At 41.1% G+C, this 15,880-nt stretch overlaps 1 protein-coding gene across 1 annotated transcript in view; it reads right to left on the bottom strand.

Moving 5' to 3' along the window:
- Positions 1–15,642, bottom strand: part of KCTD16 (potassium channel tetramerization domain containing 16) — a 148,571-nt gene extending 132,929 nt beyond the window's left edge. The window contains exon 1 of the mRNA XM_084635672.1: positions 14,734–15,642. Coding sequence (XP_084491798.1) covers positions 14,734–15,565 — 832 coding nt within the window. The 5' untranslated portion in view covers positions 15,566–15,642. The remainder of the gene's footprint in view (positions 1–14,733) is intronic.
- Between the last annotated feature and the right edge of the window lie 238 nt (positions 15,643–15,880).

The raw sequence follows: 15,880 nt of genomic DNA, 5'->3' as shown, positions 1-15,880 counted from the left end.
AGTACAAATGTCGTAATTGTGCATGTCACAATTAACTTTTTTTTGCATTTTTTGCTACTTTTTTCAATGCCTTTAAACTTTTTCAAGAATTACAATCTTAACTTTTTATTCACAGTCCAAGCCTCCTTTTTAATGCAGTTCCTAAAACATTCACCCAGTGAGACAAAAAAATCTGTCTAACTTCAATAAGGAAAATAATCTGCATGTATGTTAGATGTGGGCATTTTTACACATAGTTCGGTTGATTATCAATAATCACATTTTGAAAGGCATATACAAAGTATATATCTGCAGAAAGCCAACTATGCTTTCAAATGCAGCTCTCATGACAACCTTTGGAAATCTGGCCGTAAATATCTGAACATTCCTATATTACCAGTTAAAACTCTGCGCTAAGAGGAACTTAATTGGTTTCCTTAAAAGGGGCACATGCAAAAACTTCTTCAGATTCTATCCCAGCAAAGTCTCACTCATCAAATTTTGCTCTGAGATTTTGGCTTTGAACAAACTTAAAAACTCAGTCAAACCACTATTTCATTTATTCTATTTCAACTTGGTTTGACTTTGATATAAAAATATAAACTGAAATGTGCTGGAAACTTAATTCATGTTCACTTGAAGTGGGGCTAAGGTTCCCTCCAAAGAGAAGGAGAGTGAGAATGCTCCTTTGAATAAGATTTACAAGATCTGGATAGAAGCTTAGAAACCCAGAGAGAGTTTGGAACTCCATTCCCAAACTAACTGTGTTCAGATTTAGATCACCCTCATACTGCAAGATTACATTATCCCTGAAATGCAGCATGTGATCTCGATAACAATTACATCCCAAAATCTTCATGTCTAGCATATAACCTCATATCAAGCCCAGAACTTTCATGTCAGAACCATGGCTGAGCAGGTTTATAGATTACAACATGGGTGACAAACAGGGGCTAGATTTTTGAGTGGGGAGGATTTGGAATGTGGAAAGCAGGCTTCAAACTATTCCCGAGGTTACAAAAAGTAGTTTCAATGGGAGGAGCAATATATTAAGGACCAGTTATAATAAAAAGAGAGCTGGGAAAGTGAATTGGTACAGTGTTTGGAAAGCACAGTCAAGGAAATTAACAACAACCGCTCTCTAGTCACTGAGCTGCCAAATTTACCAAAAAAACCCCAAACAAACCCTATTCAATAATTTTGCCTCCGGGAGTTCAAAGGGGCATTTTAAACCTCTATAAACAGAGAGCACCAACAATATTTCCAAGAATGTTTGCAACTTATAAATAAAACAAAAGTTTAGGATGTTTTAGGAATGGTGAGGAAATGAAAACCAGCAATTGTTTCTTAAGCCTCTTAGTATACTGAAGTAATTCACATATTGACTCTAGGGAAAACTTCATTTAATGGGGACTGAAATAGTATGATGAATTCAAGGCTCTCCCCTTCCTTTTTGCTGAACACCACTAAGATGCCATTTGGTATTACTTCATCGGGGCCTCTTGCTTTTAAAACTAACAGGTACATTACAGTACTAAGTATTTTCTTCCCAGGAGTCACTACCAAGCAATGTAAAAATCATCTAGGCACTCAACACCGAGAGCAAAGTGCTGACCAGGCTCACAGCACCAGTATTTCGGTAGTCTCTGGAGCCCAAAGGAAGCAAACAGAACACTCCAGTAATCAGCTGAAGCACAGTGTTCAGCTGTTCATTAAATAAGGCGATTTTTATAAGGGGTTTTTAGGATGGATTAGAAACCAAGATGGCCAGGCTTTTCTTTATTATCATTCTTTTATCGTGTTTTTTTGACTGCCTGCAGCAGCTAATCAATGAGCCACTACAAATTGCTAATCACTTTGCCAGAAGATTCTGAAAAAGCACTATGAAATTATTAATATTGCCAATTTAAGCACCAGCTTCCTAAGCCTATTTGTCTATTACAGCTGTAGCGTGTTCAACATCAAGATTTGGCTTACACATGGAAAGGCACGTACATGACTGATATTCAATTAAAAGTGGTCAGTAAGATTACAGTGTCTAACTGAACAGTTTATATTTATGGGTACCTCAACAATGCCCATAAATAGGTGTTAAAATGTAAAAGTTTTATCACATCATCAGATTATTAGTTACCTTTTAAAATATTATTAGAAGGCTAATACAACAAGCTTAACTGTGGAAACCAAGAATAATAGCATGCATTGTGCCAATGCCAAGGACATAAGAGCTCCCATATTGGGTCAGAGCATGCTCCATCTTGCCTAGTATCCTGTCTCCTACAGTGGTCCACGCCAGAGCGTCAGGGGGAATGTACAGAATAGGGCAATTATGGAGTGATCCAACTCTGTCTTCCACTTCCAGCTTTTGGCAGTCAGAGATTTAGGGTTGCCCCGACCAGGGAGTTGGGTCCCTGGCCCTCTGGGCTAATAGCCATTGATGGACTTATCCGCCATGAACTTATTCCATTCTTTTTGAGTTACACTTTTGGGCATCACAACATTACAAGGCAATGAGTTTCACAAATTAGTTGTGCACTGTGTGAAAAAGTACTTCCTCTTGTTTGTATTAAACCTGCTGCCTTTTAATTTCATTGGGTGATCCCATCTTTTTGTATTGGGTGAAAGGGTAAATAACACTACTTTATTCTCTTTTTCCACACCATTCATGACTGTATAGACCTCTACCATATTCCCCCTTAACTGTCTCCTTTCGAAGCTGAACAACCATAATTGTTTTAGCCTTTCCTTGTATGGAAGCTGTTCCATTACCCTTGATCATCTTTGTTGCCCTTCTCTGAACATTTTCCGGTTCCACTATACCTTTTTCCAGATGGGGTGATCTGAACTGGACACATATTCAATATGTGGGCACACCATGGATTTATATATTGGCATGATGATATTTTCTGTCACTTGTGGTGGGATAGCATTTCTGCCCAGCCTAAGAGCTGAAAATCACTAATAGCTGGGTGGAACCTCAAGAGACTGGCCTGCACAGGTCACAGCAGAGAGGCATGTGGCATAAGGTGACTGGTGAGTGGAACCATGGCTCGCATGGCAGCCAGTGAAGAGGAACCATGGCTCGCAGGGCGGCCAGCCAGAGCAAGTGCTCAGATGGAGGAGCAAGCAAGGTGCCTTCTTCCCTGGGTGGGAGATGAACTCACACAGATGCACCTCTGACCCTGGGTCCTCACTGACCAAAAGGACAACCACCGTGAGTAGGGTATGGTGAAGGAGCTGAGGGGCACAGAAAAGGACCTTTTGGTTGTAGAACTCAAGAACATGAGGCAGAAGACACTGTCCCACGTACTCTGGGGTGGGTGTCCTCCTCACAGTTTATGATTATGAACCTTGCTTGTGGCATTTTCCCTAATTAATGTCAGATGATTTGCCTCCTTTCATTAAAAGTTTCTTTTCCACACTCAGACTCTGTGCTTGTGAGTGGGGAAGTATTGCCTCTCAGAGGCGCCCAGGGGTGGTATTCAGAGTAGCAGCCGTGTTAGTTTGTATTCGCAAAACGAAAAGGAGTACTTGTGGCACCTTAGAGATTAACAAATTTATTTGAGCGTAAGCTTTCATGAGCTACGGCTCACTTCATCGGATGACTGTATTTTCCACTGAATGCATCAGATGAAGTGAGCTGTAGCTCACGAAAGCTTATGCTCAAATAAATTTATTAGTCTCTAAGGTGCCACAAGTACTCCTTTTCTTTTTGCAGGGGTGGTATGTAATTTTCCCAGGTTAATGGGTAGGGGCTTGAGCTGGTTCTGCGTTGTATCGTTGAAAAGGAACCCCTAGATATTAAACCCGGCCCTCATTGCTGCCGGCTCCACATGGCAGAAGGGTTACATATAATCAGGATTATTTTTCCAATATGCCTTACCAACACTGAATTTCATGTCATTTTGTTGCCCAATCACCAAGTTTTGTGGGCTCCCTCTCTATAACTCCTTACAATCTGCTTTGGATTTATCTATCTTGAATCATTTTGTATCATCTGCAAACATTGACACTTCACTGTTCACCCCATTTTCCAAATCATTAATGAATATGTTGAACAGCACATGTCCTACTACGGATCATGGGGCGCCCTGCTGTTCATCTCTCTCCATTGTGAAACCTGACCCTTTATTCCGAAATTTTTTTCCCCTACATTTCAACTAGTGATGATTCATAAGAGGACCTTCCCTCTTATCCCATGGCTATTTAGTTTTCTTAAGAGCCTTTGGTGAGGGACCTTGTCAAAAGCTCTCTGATAATCCAAAAAAGAAAAGGATGAAGTGATGCTGTAGCTCACGAAAGCTTATGCTCAAATAAATTTGTTAGTCTCTAAGGTGCCACAAGTACTCCTTTTCTTTTTGCCGATACAGACTAACACAGCTGCTACTCTGAAACCTGATAATCCAAGTACAGTATATCGACTGGATCACCCTTATCCACAATCCTGTTGACTCCCTCAAAGAATTCTAATAAATTCTGAGGCATAACTTCCTTTTACAAAAGCCATGCTGACTCTTTCCCAGCAAATTGTGTTTATCTAGGTGTCTGGTAATTCTGTTCTTTACTACAGTTTCTACCAATTTGTCGGGTACTGAAGTTAGACTAACCTGCAATCGCCAGGATCACCTCTTCCAGTAATCTGGTATTGAGGCTAATTTTAGTGTCAGCTTACATTCTACAGTTAGTAACTCTGCAATTTCATAACTGAGTTCCTTCAGAGCCCTTAGGTGAATACCATCTGGTCCTGGTGACTTATTACTATTTAGTTTGTCAATTTGTTCAATACCTCCTCTACTAATACATCAATCTGGGACAGTACTTCAGATCTGTCACCCAAAAAGAATAGCTCTGATGTGGGTATTCCCCCCACATCCTCTGCAGTGACGACGGATGCAAAGAATTCATTTAGCGTCTCTGTAATAGCTTTGTCTTCCTTGCATGCTCCTTTGACACCTTTGTCATCTAGTGGCCCCACGGCCTCTTTGGCAGACTTCCTGCTTCTGATGTACTTAAAAACCTGTTTATTATTAGTTTTTTTGCATCTTCAGCAAGCTGCTCCTCAAATTCTTTCTTGGCCTTCCTTATTATACTTTTACATTTTACTTGACAGAGTTTGTGTGTTTGATTTCATTGGGAACTAGAAGGTGCTCAGCAACTCTAAAAATCAGGCAAACAGTGGGCCATATTCGAACATAAGTTTTTAAGTAGGACTATTTTTAATGAGTCATAATAGCACAATATGGCTCACTATATGTGTAATACATTGATTTAACGCATATGATTTTAATAGGAAAATTTGCTTAAAATAGATAGCGTGATATGGCTTAGTATTTGTCTTCAATTTTGTTTATTTTTATCCCTATATTAAACCTGTTCACATCCTCTGAAAGCGATAAGGCAAAAATCACTCATGTAATGTTCTTCAGCATGGCATACTCATTCCCCACTTCATTTTTAGAGACAATTTAAATCATTCCACCAACTCTAACCCACTCAATGACTATTTTCCTTCTTTACCAAGAAGAATACGCTTTATGGTAAGATTCATAAAAGGTTACTTTAATTCAGTCTGAACATGCAATTTAAATTGTGCTTCCAGTTTCCAAATGTGCCATACATTACCTTAGCCTTTGAAAAGCTGCAAAAATGAGAAGTGGAGGAAAATGCTGCTGTTTAAAATTCCAACCATTCCAGAATAACTGAAAAACAATTGCCACAGTGAAACATTTGTCTATATATTTTCGTAAGTTTGTTAAAATCTAATTAAAATAAGTAGCTTCACTGTGCTCTCTCATACTTGCTCTTTTATTCTTTCCTATTTTGTCTCTCTTAAAGAACCACAGCTACATGCCAGCCAACTTTTTTTAAAAAAAAATCTGAAGTCATCAGACTGGAAAAAGCACCAGAGAACAGACTGTTGAGAAAAATTTTGAACTGGTCCTCAGAGAACATATAAAATGACAGTCAAACACTTCCATTTCTAATTTCTATAATTCTATTCTCTTCAGGGAACCTAGCAACTGGAATTTTTCCTCCCACAGTATCTTCAGAGAGTTCAGTGTTAGGGTTCCTTTCTTCCACGTCTTTTCCAGGGAGTTTGGTACTAAAACTCCCCAGAGAACTATTACATATATTATATAAATTACAATGCAATTCTAAACTCAAAAGTGAATCTGTGAAACAGGCATTGTTGAGGTCCCACGGTTAGTCCCTCTCAATAACATCCAGATCAAATGTGATTAGTTTACTATTAAAATGATGGGGGGGGGGGGTTAACTGTCAGTCCTGTAAACTCAAAATGGGCACTGGAAGTCAAACCAAATTATTTGTGGCTTGTACATGAGCAGCAGCAATAAAGATTCTGCAAATCAGATTCTGTCCTCAATTATACCTGTTAACCCCACTGCAGAAAACAGGCTTCACAGGCATAACTGAAGGCAAAATTTTGCTTTGCATATATGCCACTGAATTCAATAGGAGACTTTCCATTAACTTCACTGGCATTTGGATTAGGTCCTTAAAGTTCAGTTAACATTTCTGTTGATGCTACCCAAGCCAGAAGAGAATTCAGCTCACATTCCTCAAGTTGTTGTGGATCTGCAGCGCTAACAAAAAGAAAAGAGTAGTAAAAATGTTTTGTCACTAAAGTAAGCCAATGTGAGCTGGGATACACAGCAGATCCATAGCACTACATAAGGTGCCATTTTTACATAGTCCCTTTTCAGATTAGAAAGGACCAGATCATTTCATGGAAAAGCCCCTAAAAAATTTATTAGAGAATTATAACTTTTTTAAACATTCCTTAAACCATTCTACAGGGATTCATAAAGAACCATACCCATTTTATAGGATGGTTAAAATACCTATAGAGAGGTGATCACCCTTTATTAAATTCTTTAGATCTGTAGAGTAATTTCTAGAAAAAATACATTACCATACAATCCTATTGTGTTTACATTTGTTAAATTCTATGGGATTTTTCCATAGAGATCATGACCCCTACTTTTAAGATTTCATCATTGGCCTATTCTGCTTAAAAGCTGATGGCACAATATGACCCAACACAATCAGGCAAATTACCACTCAGAGTTAGAAAGCCCAAGTGACAGAAGGTTTGAGTGACCAGCAGAAAGTCAGCAAAAGGATGCAGCCGCTGCCAGTGGGACTCCACAAGAGTACTAACTATAATGAGGGCCCTACCAAATTCACAGTCCATTTTGGTCAATTTCATAGTCCTAGGATTTTAAAAATTGTAAATTTCATGATTTAAGCTATTTAAATCTGAAATTTCAGTGTTGTAACTGCAGGGGTTCTGAACCAAAGAGGGTGGGAGTGTGGGGGCGGGAGGTCACAAGGTTCTTGTAGGGTGGGGTTACGGTACTGCCACCCTTGCTGCTGGCGGCCGAGCTGCCTTCAGAGCTGGGCGGCCAGAGAGCGGAGGCTGCGAGCCAGGAACCCAGCTCTGAAGGCCGTGCCGCCGCCGCCGCCAGCAGCAGCGCAGAAGTGAGGCAAGGGTATCATAGAATCATAGAACATCAGGGTTGGAAGGGAGCTCAGGAGGTCATCTAGTCCAACCCCCTGCTCAAAGCAGGACCGATCCCCAACTAAATCATCCCAGCCAGGGCTTTGTCAAGCCTGACCTTAAAAACTTCTAAGGAAGGAGATTCCACCACCTCCCTAGGTAACACATTCCAGTGTTTCACCACCCTCCTAGTGAAAAAGTTTTTCCTAATATCCAACCTAAACCTCCCCCACTGCAACCTAAACCTCCCCCACGGTATGGTCTTGCCACCCTTACTTCTGCGCTGCTGCCTTCAGAGCTGGGCCGTCAGCCAGCAGCCGCCACTCTCCGGCCACCCAGCTCTGAAGGGAGCAGCACAGAAGTAAGGGTGGCAATAATGCGACCCCCTACAATAACATCATGCATCCGATGAAGTGAGCTGTAGCTTAGGCTCAAATAAATTTGTTAGTCTCTAAGGTGCCACAAGTACTCCTTTTCTTTTTATAGTCTATATGGTATTCATATGGCATATTTTACCTGAGATTCATGTAACCAGCTGCAGCAGCAGGTCAGTGTTTTCATGTGAATACAGCTGAAAGAGCATTTAATTAGTGTGTGTGTGTCTCTAAGCAGGGGGGACGGGGACCAGACTTCACAGTCTGTGATGAATTGTTCACGGCCGTGAATTTGGTAGGGCCTTAACTATAACTCAGAGCTCTTCTTCCCCAACAGAGAGCTAGGTAACAATATTGAGTGCCTTTGCTTGTAGTGAATTCACCCAGAAATCAGCCTGACACTGAAGGAGGTCGGTACAAATTACATTCCCCAATGTGGAATAATTTTGGACCAGGAATTAAACGGTATTTTTAATTACAGCACCATGATAGGTCTACATATTTATACTAAACGTGCAAGCCTACACAGGGCATATCCAAGGTGAGATTTAAGATAACTACTCCTCACAGTGAGTACTGTGTATCTAGAAAGGCACCAATTCAGGAGTGAAAGTAGGCCAGTACAGCGTACCAGCAAGAAGTGGCCGACAGGGGCCGCCGACAGGGGACGGCAAAAGGGGCAGTGATGTTGAAGCGCTGCCACGGCAGCTCTTTAAGGACTCTCCTTAAAGCACTGCCATGGCAGTACTTTAACATCGTTGCCCCTCTTGCCCCCCTCAGGGCTGTCGACTGGGGGGGGAGGCAAAAGGGGGCAGCTGCCCCAGGGCCTGGTGATTTAAAAGGGCCCACGGCTCCCAGCCGCCGCTACTGTGGCAGCAGCTGGAGTCCTGGGCCCTTTAAATCGCTGCCGGAGCCCTGGGCGGCGTGGGCCAGGCAGCGTGGATGGGCTGGCTGGGGGAGGCTGAGCCCAGTCCCCACCCCTTCTACCTGAGGCCCTGCCCCTTCCGGCATCCCACACTGGTATCTCTCTTATGTTACTTTCATCCCTGCACCAACAGTGCCATCTCCTGCTTTAAATCTCCCGAACAACAATAGCTATATGTAGTTTAATATGACCGGAGAAGGATGAAGACAAAACAATGAAGTTAGACTCCTTAAAACCAGCAAAACCACTTTTTAAGGGTTTGTTTCACGTAACTGCTGAGATGAGACCTTAACCTAAATCTTTAGGTCAATTTGTTTATAATCAGATTAGAATAACGAGATTATTCAGGTTACGTATCAACATCTAAATAATCAAACTTCTGATCAGTGGGCTGACTCTAACCAAACTGTTCCATGATGGTAAAATCAAGATCACCCTATTCAGTCTAGATAAGAAGTCGGACACAATTTGTCCTTCGCCCAAATTTGACACAGTGCCTCTGAGCCTTTGACACAGTGCCTCTTGAAACCTCCTGATTTGGTGGTAACATAAGCAGAATCACACCCTCATCAAGGTGTGAAAGTGAAGCCTACTGAGACTTCAGACAAGCCTCTTATTCAGCATGATGGACAAGGAACACTGCTGAATAAGCTTTTCACCCAGCAGTAGAATAAGAAGCACAGATAATGATGATGATGAACTGAAGGCAACACAGTGGGCGGATGGGGGCGTTGAACATCTCACATCAGCAGGAACTGAAGATTGAATCATTTTTAGGGCCTGGTTTCATTTAGTTATTTTTCTGGTCATTTTGATCCTCTTCACTCAAGCCATTTAAAATTAGACTGAAGAAAATACTAGAAAATATGCTAGAGAACAATATAAAGAGAACAATTTGAAGAGGCAGAAAGATGGATAAGATAATTTAATAGCCTTTTCTTCTATGCCTAATCCATGTGGTTTTACATCTTGTGGATTTCAAAATACATTTGCATTGAATTTTGTCTGTCAAACTTCTGCCTTGAGGCTCAAGTTATTTATAGTATGTATGTGTACACACACACACACACACACACACACTAATTAAATGCTCTTTCAGCTGTATTCACATGAAAACACTGACCTGCTGCTGCAGCTGGTTACATGAATCTCGGGTAAAATATGCCATATGAATACCATACAGACCATAAAAAGAAAAGGAGTACTTGTGACACCTTAGAGACTAACAAATTTATTTGAGCATAAGCTTTCGTGAGCTACAGCTCACTTCATCGGATGCATGCAGTGCATATATATGTGATATTTGCACTTTCAGTTAAAGGCCATCAGCTAAATTCTAAGTGGATACCAATTACTTTACTTCTTCCCCCATCCAACCCCACTTAATAGGATATGATCATTAAACTGAAGATAATTTGAAAATACCCCACAACCATCTCTTTATACCAAACTGCTATGATCAAAGTAGAAAAATCCCCCAACAAACATCATTTTGTTAAAAGGATAAGGTGAGAATGGGGCCAAAGTCTACGACTCCTGCCATAATGAGTGGTGGCACAGCATGTCTTTAAGGAGCAAGAATCCTGTCAATTAATTTTCTACCTACAGTCATATTGCCATGGATGTTTCAAAGTTTCCTTTGAACATTACAGCTACTTGAGATGCTCTGCGTGCATGACTATGAAGTGGTCTACTCAAGGCCAGGCTTAGGGAAATGTACATAATTTCCTCAAATTTAAAAGTAACTTTCATGCTTGCTTAGATTTTGGAAAATGGCTTGAAGAATAATTTATTTGCATGTATCTCTGCACTCATTACGTGGACAATAATCTAATCTAGTTCAGTGGCTCCCCCAACCTTTTCTTGTTGGAAAATCATTAGAATACACTGGTGGATGGGCACCCTCACCAAGTCCCCTTCCACCACATTTTGGCACAGCTGTTACTGTCTCTTCTTCTGTCTGTTCATTTGCTCTCTCTCCCCAATTCTTTTCTGTATTTTCTCTTCTTTTCCCTATCAGTTTTTTGTGTTTTTCTTTCTCATTGACTCTCTACTCCTCCTCCAACTCAACAGAAAGCTACCTCTTATATGGGGTGTGTATCAGGTTATTAGCTGGTGTCACCCACAGCTATAATGAGAGCTGCAAGAGCGGAGAACAGGAGCTTAGAATGGCAGGCTACAGTCTAGACTTGCAGCTATATGCATGTGAGCTGCTCCCACAGCCATGAGAGGCCACCGAGAAGCAGAGAGAGAAGGTGAGTGTCAGTGGCTTTAAGGAAACCACCTACTACTTTACTTACAGCAGCAGACTTGTTTGCAGTGGGAGCAGAATGGCTATGAGTTGTGTAGCTTTCTCCAACCCGCTTCACATTGCTATTCTCCTCTGCCCTGTACTGCCGAACCACTGTGGTATACAAATGCACACACACAAATTGGGAGCCACTGAGCTAATGTTTAAAACTGGGGCTTTTCAGTTTTCCAACCTCTTCTCTCCTACATCCAGTTTAAGAACTCACAGATATTTTTGTGTGAGACCCAAGCCAACTGCTCTGGCAAGGGTATAATTTTGGAATCAAGTGGAAAGATTTACTTTGTAATCTGCTCCTAAAATAAGAGGGGGGAAGTCTGTATGTGCATATTGCCTTAAAATTAGAGGGACTCAAGCCACAAAATTCTGACCCAATTCCAGATTTCAAAACACACCAAAGTTTAAGGGATATCCAAACCCAAGCTTTTGGTTCCGTTTATGACAAAGATTGAAAACATTTCAAAAAGGAATATCCAAGTGCAGAGAGTGAACACTAAAAGATCAGGGTGTTTGGATGTAAGGTGTTAATTCAGGACTATCTGTACTTAAAGTAGTAGTAGAGAAAGCACATCAAAGGTTGACACTCTTCTCACTGGATCAAATTCACCCTTCGCCAATATAAACTCTGCTTAAACAGCCTTAGCACAGGAAAACTAGGGGATAGAGTAGGAGAAAAGAAATCTGTCCTTGATCCTCAACTACTGTCCCACCTCTGAGAAGGAATTGTTTGCTCCCTACACAAATACTGCAGTCCCTGGATCTGTTTAACTGTGGACCCACTGTACAAACATAGCTTGTCTCCAAATTCCCCTTTGCACTGGCCCATTTGAAACTGGAGTGGAGCCCAGCTGCACTGCACACAAGGGGGAGGGAGGTTGCACAGTCATTCTGTGTGCTTGCTCTGCAGCCCTTCTCAGCAACATGTTTGCAGTGTTGGTTACTTTCTGTGGCCCCTGAAATTCTGGTTAAATTTCACCCATTGTGAACATTAATCTCCCATTAGCCTTAATGGCACCTACATATGCATACATGTTCCTTAGTATTAACGTTATGTTTTGTTGACTGCACAGTCTGTAGCTATTAGCTTATTTGGAAAACTTCCACTTTGCTTATTTGTCTTCAGTCCATCTCATTACTTTCAAATGGATTAATTTCCACATGCATGATATTCTTTATCTGCATGCCAGCTATGGGCTTTCAGATTCCAAGCATTTGGAACATACATTATCAGAGACCAACATGGTTTTTCCCTCCATTCTTCTTTCTTTTAAAAATGAACATCTTTCATGTCCATTCCCCACCTCCGAGGAGTATCTGAGCTTTACATTTTCACAGGAGGTAGTTAAGCTGCTCTGCTAAGAATATCTTAGCAAATAACTACAGTAACTAGTTGCCTTAGAGCACCTCCCATCGTTTCGGCCCATTAACCTGAGCACAACAGCTTGATTAATTAATGTTTATATAGGCACAGTTGGCAGCTTCTAATGAAATAATTATGGCTAAGCAGCTGCACAGAAGTTGTAATGTCCCACTAGAAAGCCAGCTGTCAATTTTACTGGTCTTCAAAGCTTTCAAAAAATGACTTTTGGAGATTAGATGTGAAAGGGTTTTTTCCACTCTATACATAATCTGTATGTATTGCCTCTGTAAAATCCCTGCAATTCAACAATGGCAATTGTTACAGTAACTGGAAACAAACTAGTCACAACAGTCTGAATTGGATCTAGATTGAGTAGGATGAGTTTGCATCATGGTCATTGGTTTGGCCCATTACACAGATAGGGACCATTTGAAAAATGCACGTCTGGATCTAGGTTAGAATTTCAAATATCCACAAAATTGAAGTGTGTTCAGAGAGGATCAGACACAAATCCTACTGAATTCAATGACAGTCTTTCCAGGGACTTCAATAGGTTTGGCTCAGGCCTGTATTGATGGCCTAGGGAAGCGAGGTTAGATCAAGCTCATTACACACACTCACACTCTCTTTTTGCTCACAGATATTTCTAAGGCCCTTATCACTGTGGTATCTAAGCATCATCACTAATCATCACAAAAAGAAGGCCAATACCTAGCACAGTCTATGAAGCATAAAGTTCTGAAGAATATGAATAAACGATATCAGTGATCTCTATTTGCTAATTAACATAACATTATTTTGGTCCTGCTTCCGTTTTTAAAATAGTTGGTAAAATTCCAGCAAGCTTATACATTTTTCTGATGTTTTTAAAATTTAAATATGATTTACTACCATACATTTCTGGAATCACACTAATTTTACTGTAACTTCATGTCAGATATTGATTTCAGATATTAGAAACCTAGTAATATAAATCATCCAGCTCAGCCTGAGTTTGAGCTGATCCAAGACCTCTGAAGTATTTTACAAAGAAGTCCTGATATAAAACTAATTTTCAATAAATCAATGCATATCAAAAATACAGAAGGCTTTTTTGGAACGTTAATTTAAGCACTATTACATGAGCAGATTTCAGCTGCCTGTTGAGCTCAGTAACAGTAGGTGGTACTCAACCTAGTGTTGCACTGTAGTTTATTACATGTCAATAAATTACTCAAGTTCTGGGCAACTTTCAGCAAAGTCAACTCTTCATGGTACTGGGGATATAATGACTACGGTAGTTATACAGCGTAGCAGGTCAGACAAGTAGCTGTTATTCACCTTTCTATCCCTCTGCCCAACACATGATCTTTGAAAGATGATAAAATCCATTTGTGCAAAGGGACTAGGGAAACATTCTCTCCTTTACCTTAGCCTAACCCACTCCTAGAATATTTAAGTCCCAGAGTTGTGGAATGATTTTCTGATACAGGATTATGGAATCAAAATTACCCTGATGTTACCATTGGTAACAGTGTCCCTGGCTGAATATCAATTTAGGAAGTTAATGAGCCTGCTAGAGCTATCAGATCAAAATTAGTACAACAGTATGTGATCTGATGTGATTCCAGTTAGCAGGACATATCCATCTAGTTAGGAAGGGTCTGATTTTCATAACGTGTTTCATAATAGCATGTAGCCACCTGCCTATCTATCCACTGAATCCTTATTTTAAAGAACATAAGTTGGTTCTGAAAAAGATCCCTGTTGAAAAGGAGCCTGCACGACTGCACTTTTTCCCTCCTCCCTGCATGTGTGTGTGTAAGCCTTGTTGACAGATGGCTTGGCTGAATGTGCTTATTATCAAACATCTATTACCTTTGTATATTGAATCTCATTTGAAGATTTTCTGTAATTAAATCTACAGTGTGTTTGCAAGGCTTACATTACATCCAGGGAGTACTCAGGCAATGTGTAAGGCAGTCAAATGGCTGATTCACAAAGCCTCAGATAGCAACACCTTTCGGTTGTGGGGAGAAAAGGTGCTTTTGGCAGTCTGTGCTGCCACCTAGCCAAGACCACGCCATTGAGTTCAATGTTAATTTACATTTTAAAAGCTTAAACTAAAGCATATCCCCTTGGATTCTGTTTTATCAGAAGAGAACTCCCATCAGCTGCAGAGAAAATGAAATCAAACTTGCTAGTGCTCTGAAAATGAAATGCACACCAAATAAGACAGGCTTTAACCAGATAATTATTTTTTCCCTACAAATCTCTTGTACTTACGGTAGAAGACATATTCAGTGTAGCTGGACCAGACTTTATCATCTGTGTACTGATTGACAAAAGAAGCCGTCACTGAGGAATTGCAGGCCACCATGTGGAATCCACATTCTGACAACATGTCAAAAGCCCTCTCCAGGTGCTTGAACTTGAGATAGAACCTGGAGGTGTATCTTTCCGGTGCCCTGTCTGGGTCTCTACTCTCATTCAAACTTTCTCCAAAGACCTCTTTGACTAGAGCAATCCTTCCACAAACCAAAATCCTCGGGACTCTCCTGAACTTGGCATCAGCTTGGCTCTCTCTGCCCATGGTGCACGACCCCCTGTACCCAATGGTAATGAAACCCCATTTTCGATCTGAAGGTAAGAGCGATGATGGGGGGCATATTCTTGTATCACTGCCTTGGGAGACCTCCTCATAGTCGCTGTGGCAATAGTCATCGGGGCTTTGCTTGACATCATCAGGAGTTAGGAGTTTGACCAAGTCTGGGAGCTGAAAATATTCAGCTTCCCTTTTAAGCCTTCCCTTTTCTGGGAAGTGATCAGGCAGGACCACTTGCTTGTCCCTGAGATAGTCCAGAATGTAGCGGAAGAGGAAACCATCTCTATCAATGAAGAACCTTCCCTTGGAGTCCTTAGCTAGATCACTGGTTGTGTCTCTCTTGGGGGTGAACATTTTCCACAGCAATGAGTGGGGGATGCCCACCAAGGTGGAATGGCGAGTGAAGTATACTTGACCACCTACGTTTAGCTCCACCACCTCTGGGAAGGAATGTAGACCAGCCCCTTGTTCTCTAGGAGGGAGGTAAGTCCTGCAGTTTCCACTCAAAGCCATTGTATTTTAAAACAAAAATCAGCCACAAGGAATGGCAGGACTATCAATCACATCAAAGAGTAGAATGAAGCTCCTCCACCAGACCCCCAAAAGGGCTCATAATATTTAAGAAGGGGTGGGGGACAAAAAGTTAGTATATTAAAAAAATCAGAATTGTCCAGAAATGACTATGTCACGGAAGCTGGCAAAGCAGCTTAAAACCTAAACAGTGGATGGAGAGCAATAACTTCATGAAATGCAATCAGATCTTCCAACAAAGTCCCAAAAATCAAGATCAAGCCAAGCCTACGATTATTCCCAGGTCTGTTGAAGGGG

Source organism: Lepidochelys olivacea, assembly GCF_965140295.1.
Source record: "Lepidochelys olivacea isolate rLepOli2 genome assembly, chromosome: 8".
Classification (NCBI taxonomy): Eukaryota; Metazoa; Chordata; order Testudines; family Cheloniidae; genus Lepidochelys; species Lepidochelys olivacea.
This window is presented reverse-complemented; position numbering and strand designations above follow the sequence as displayed.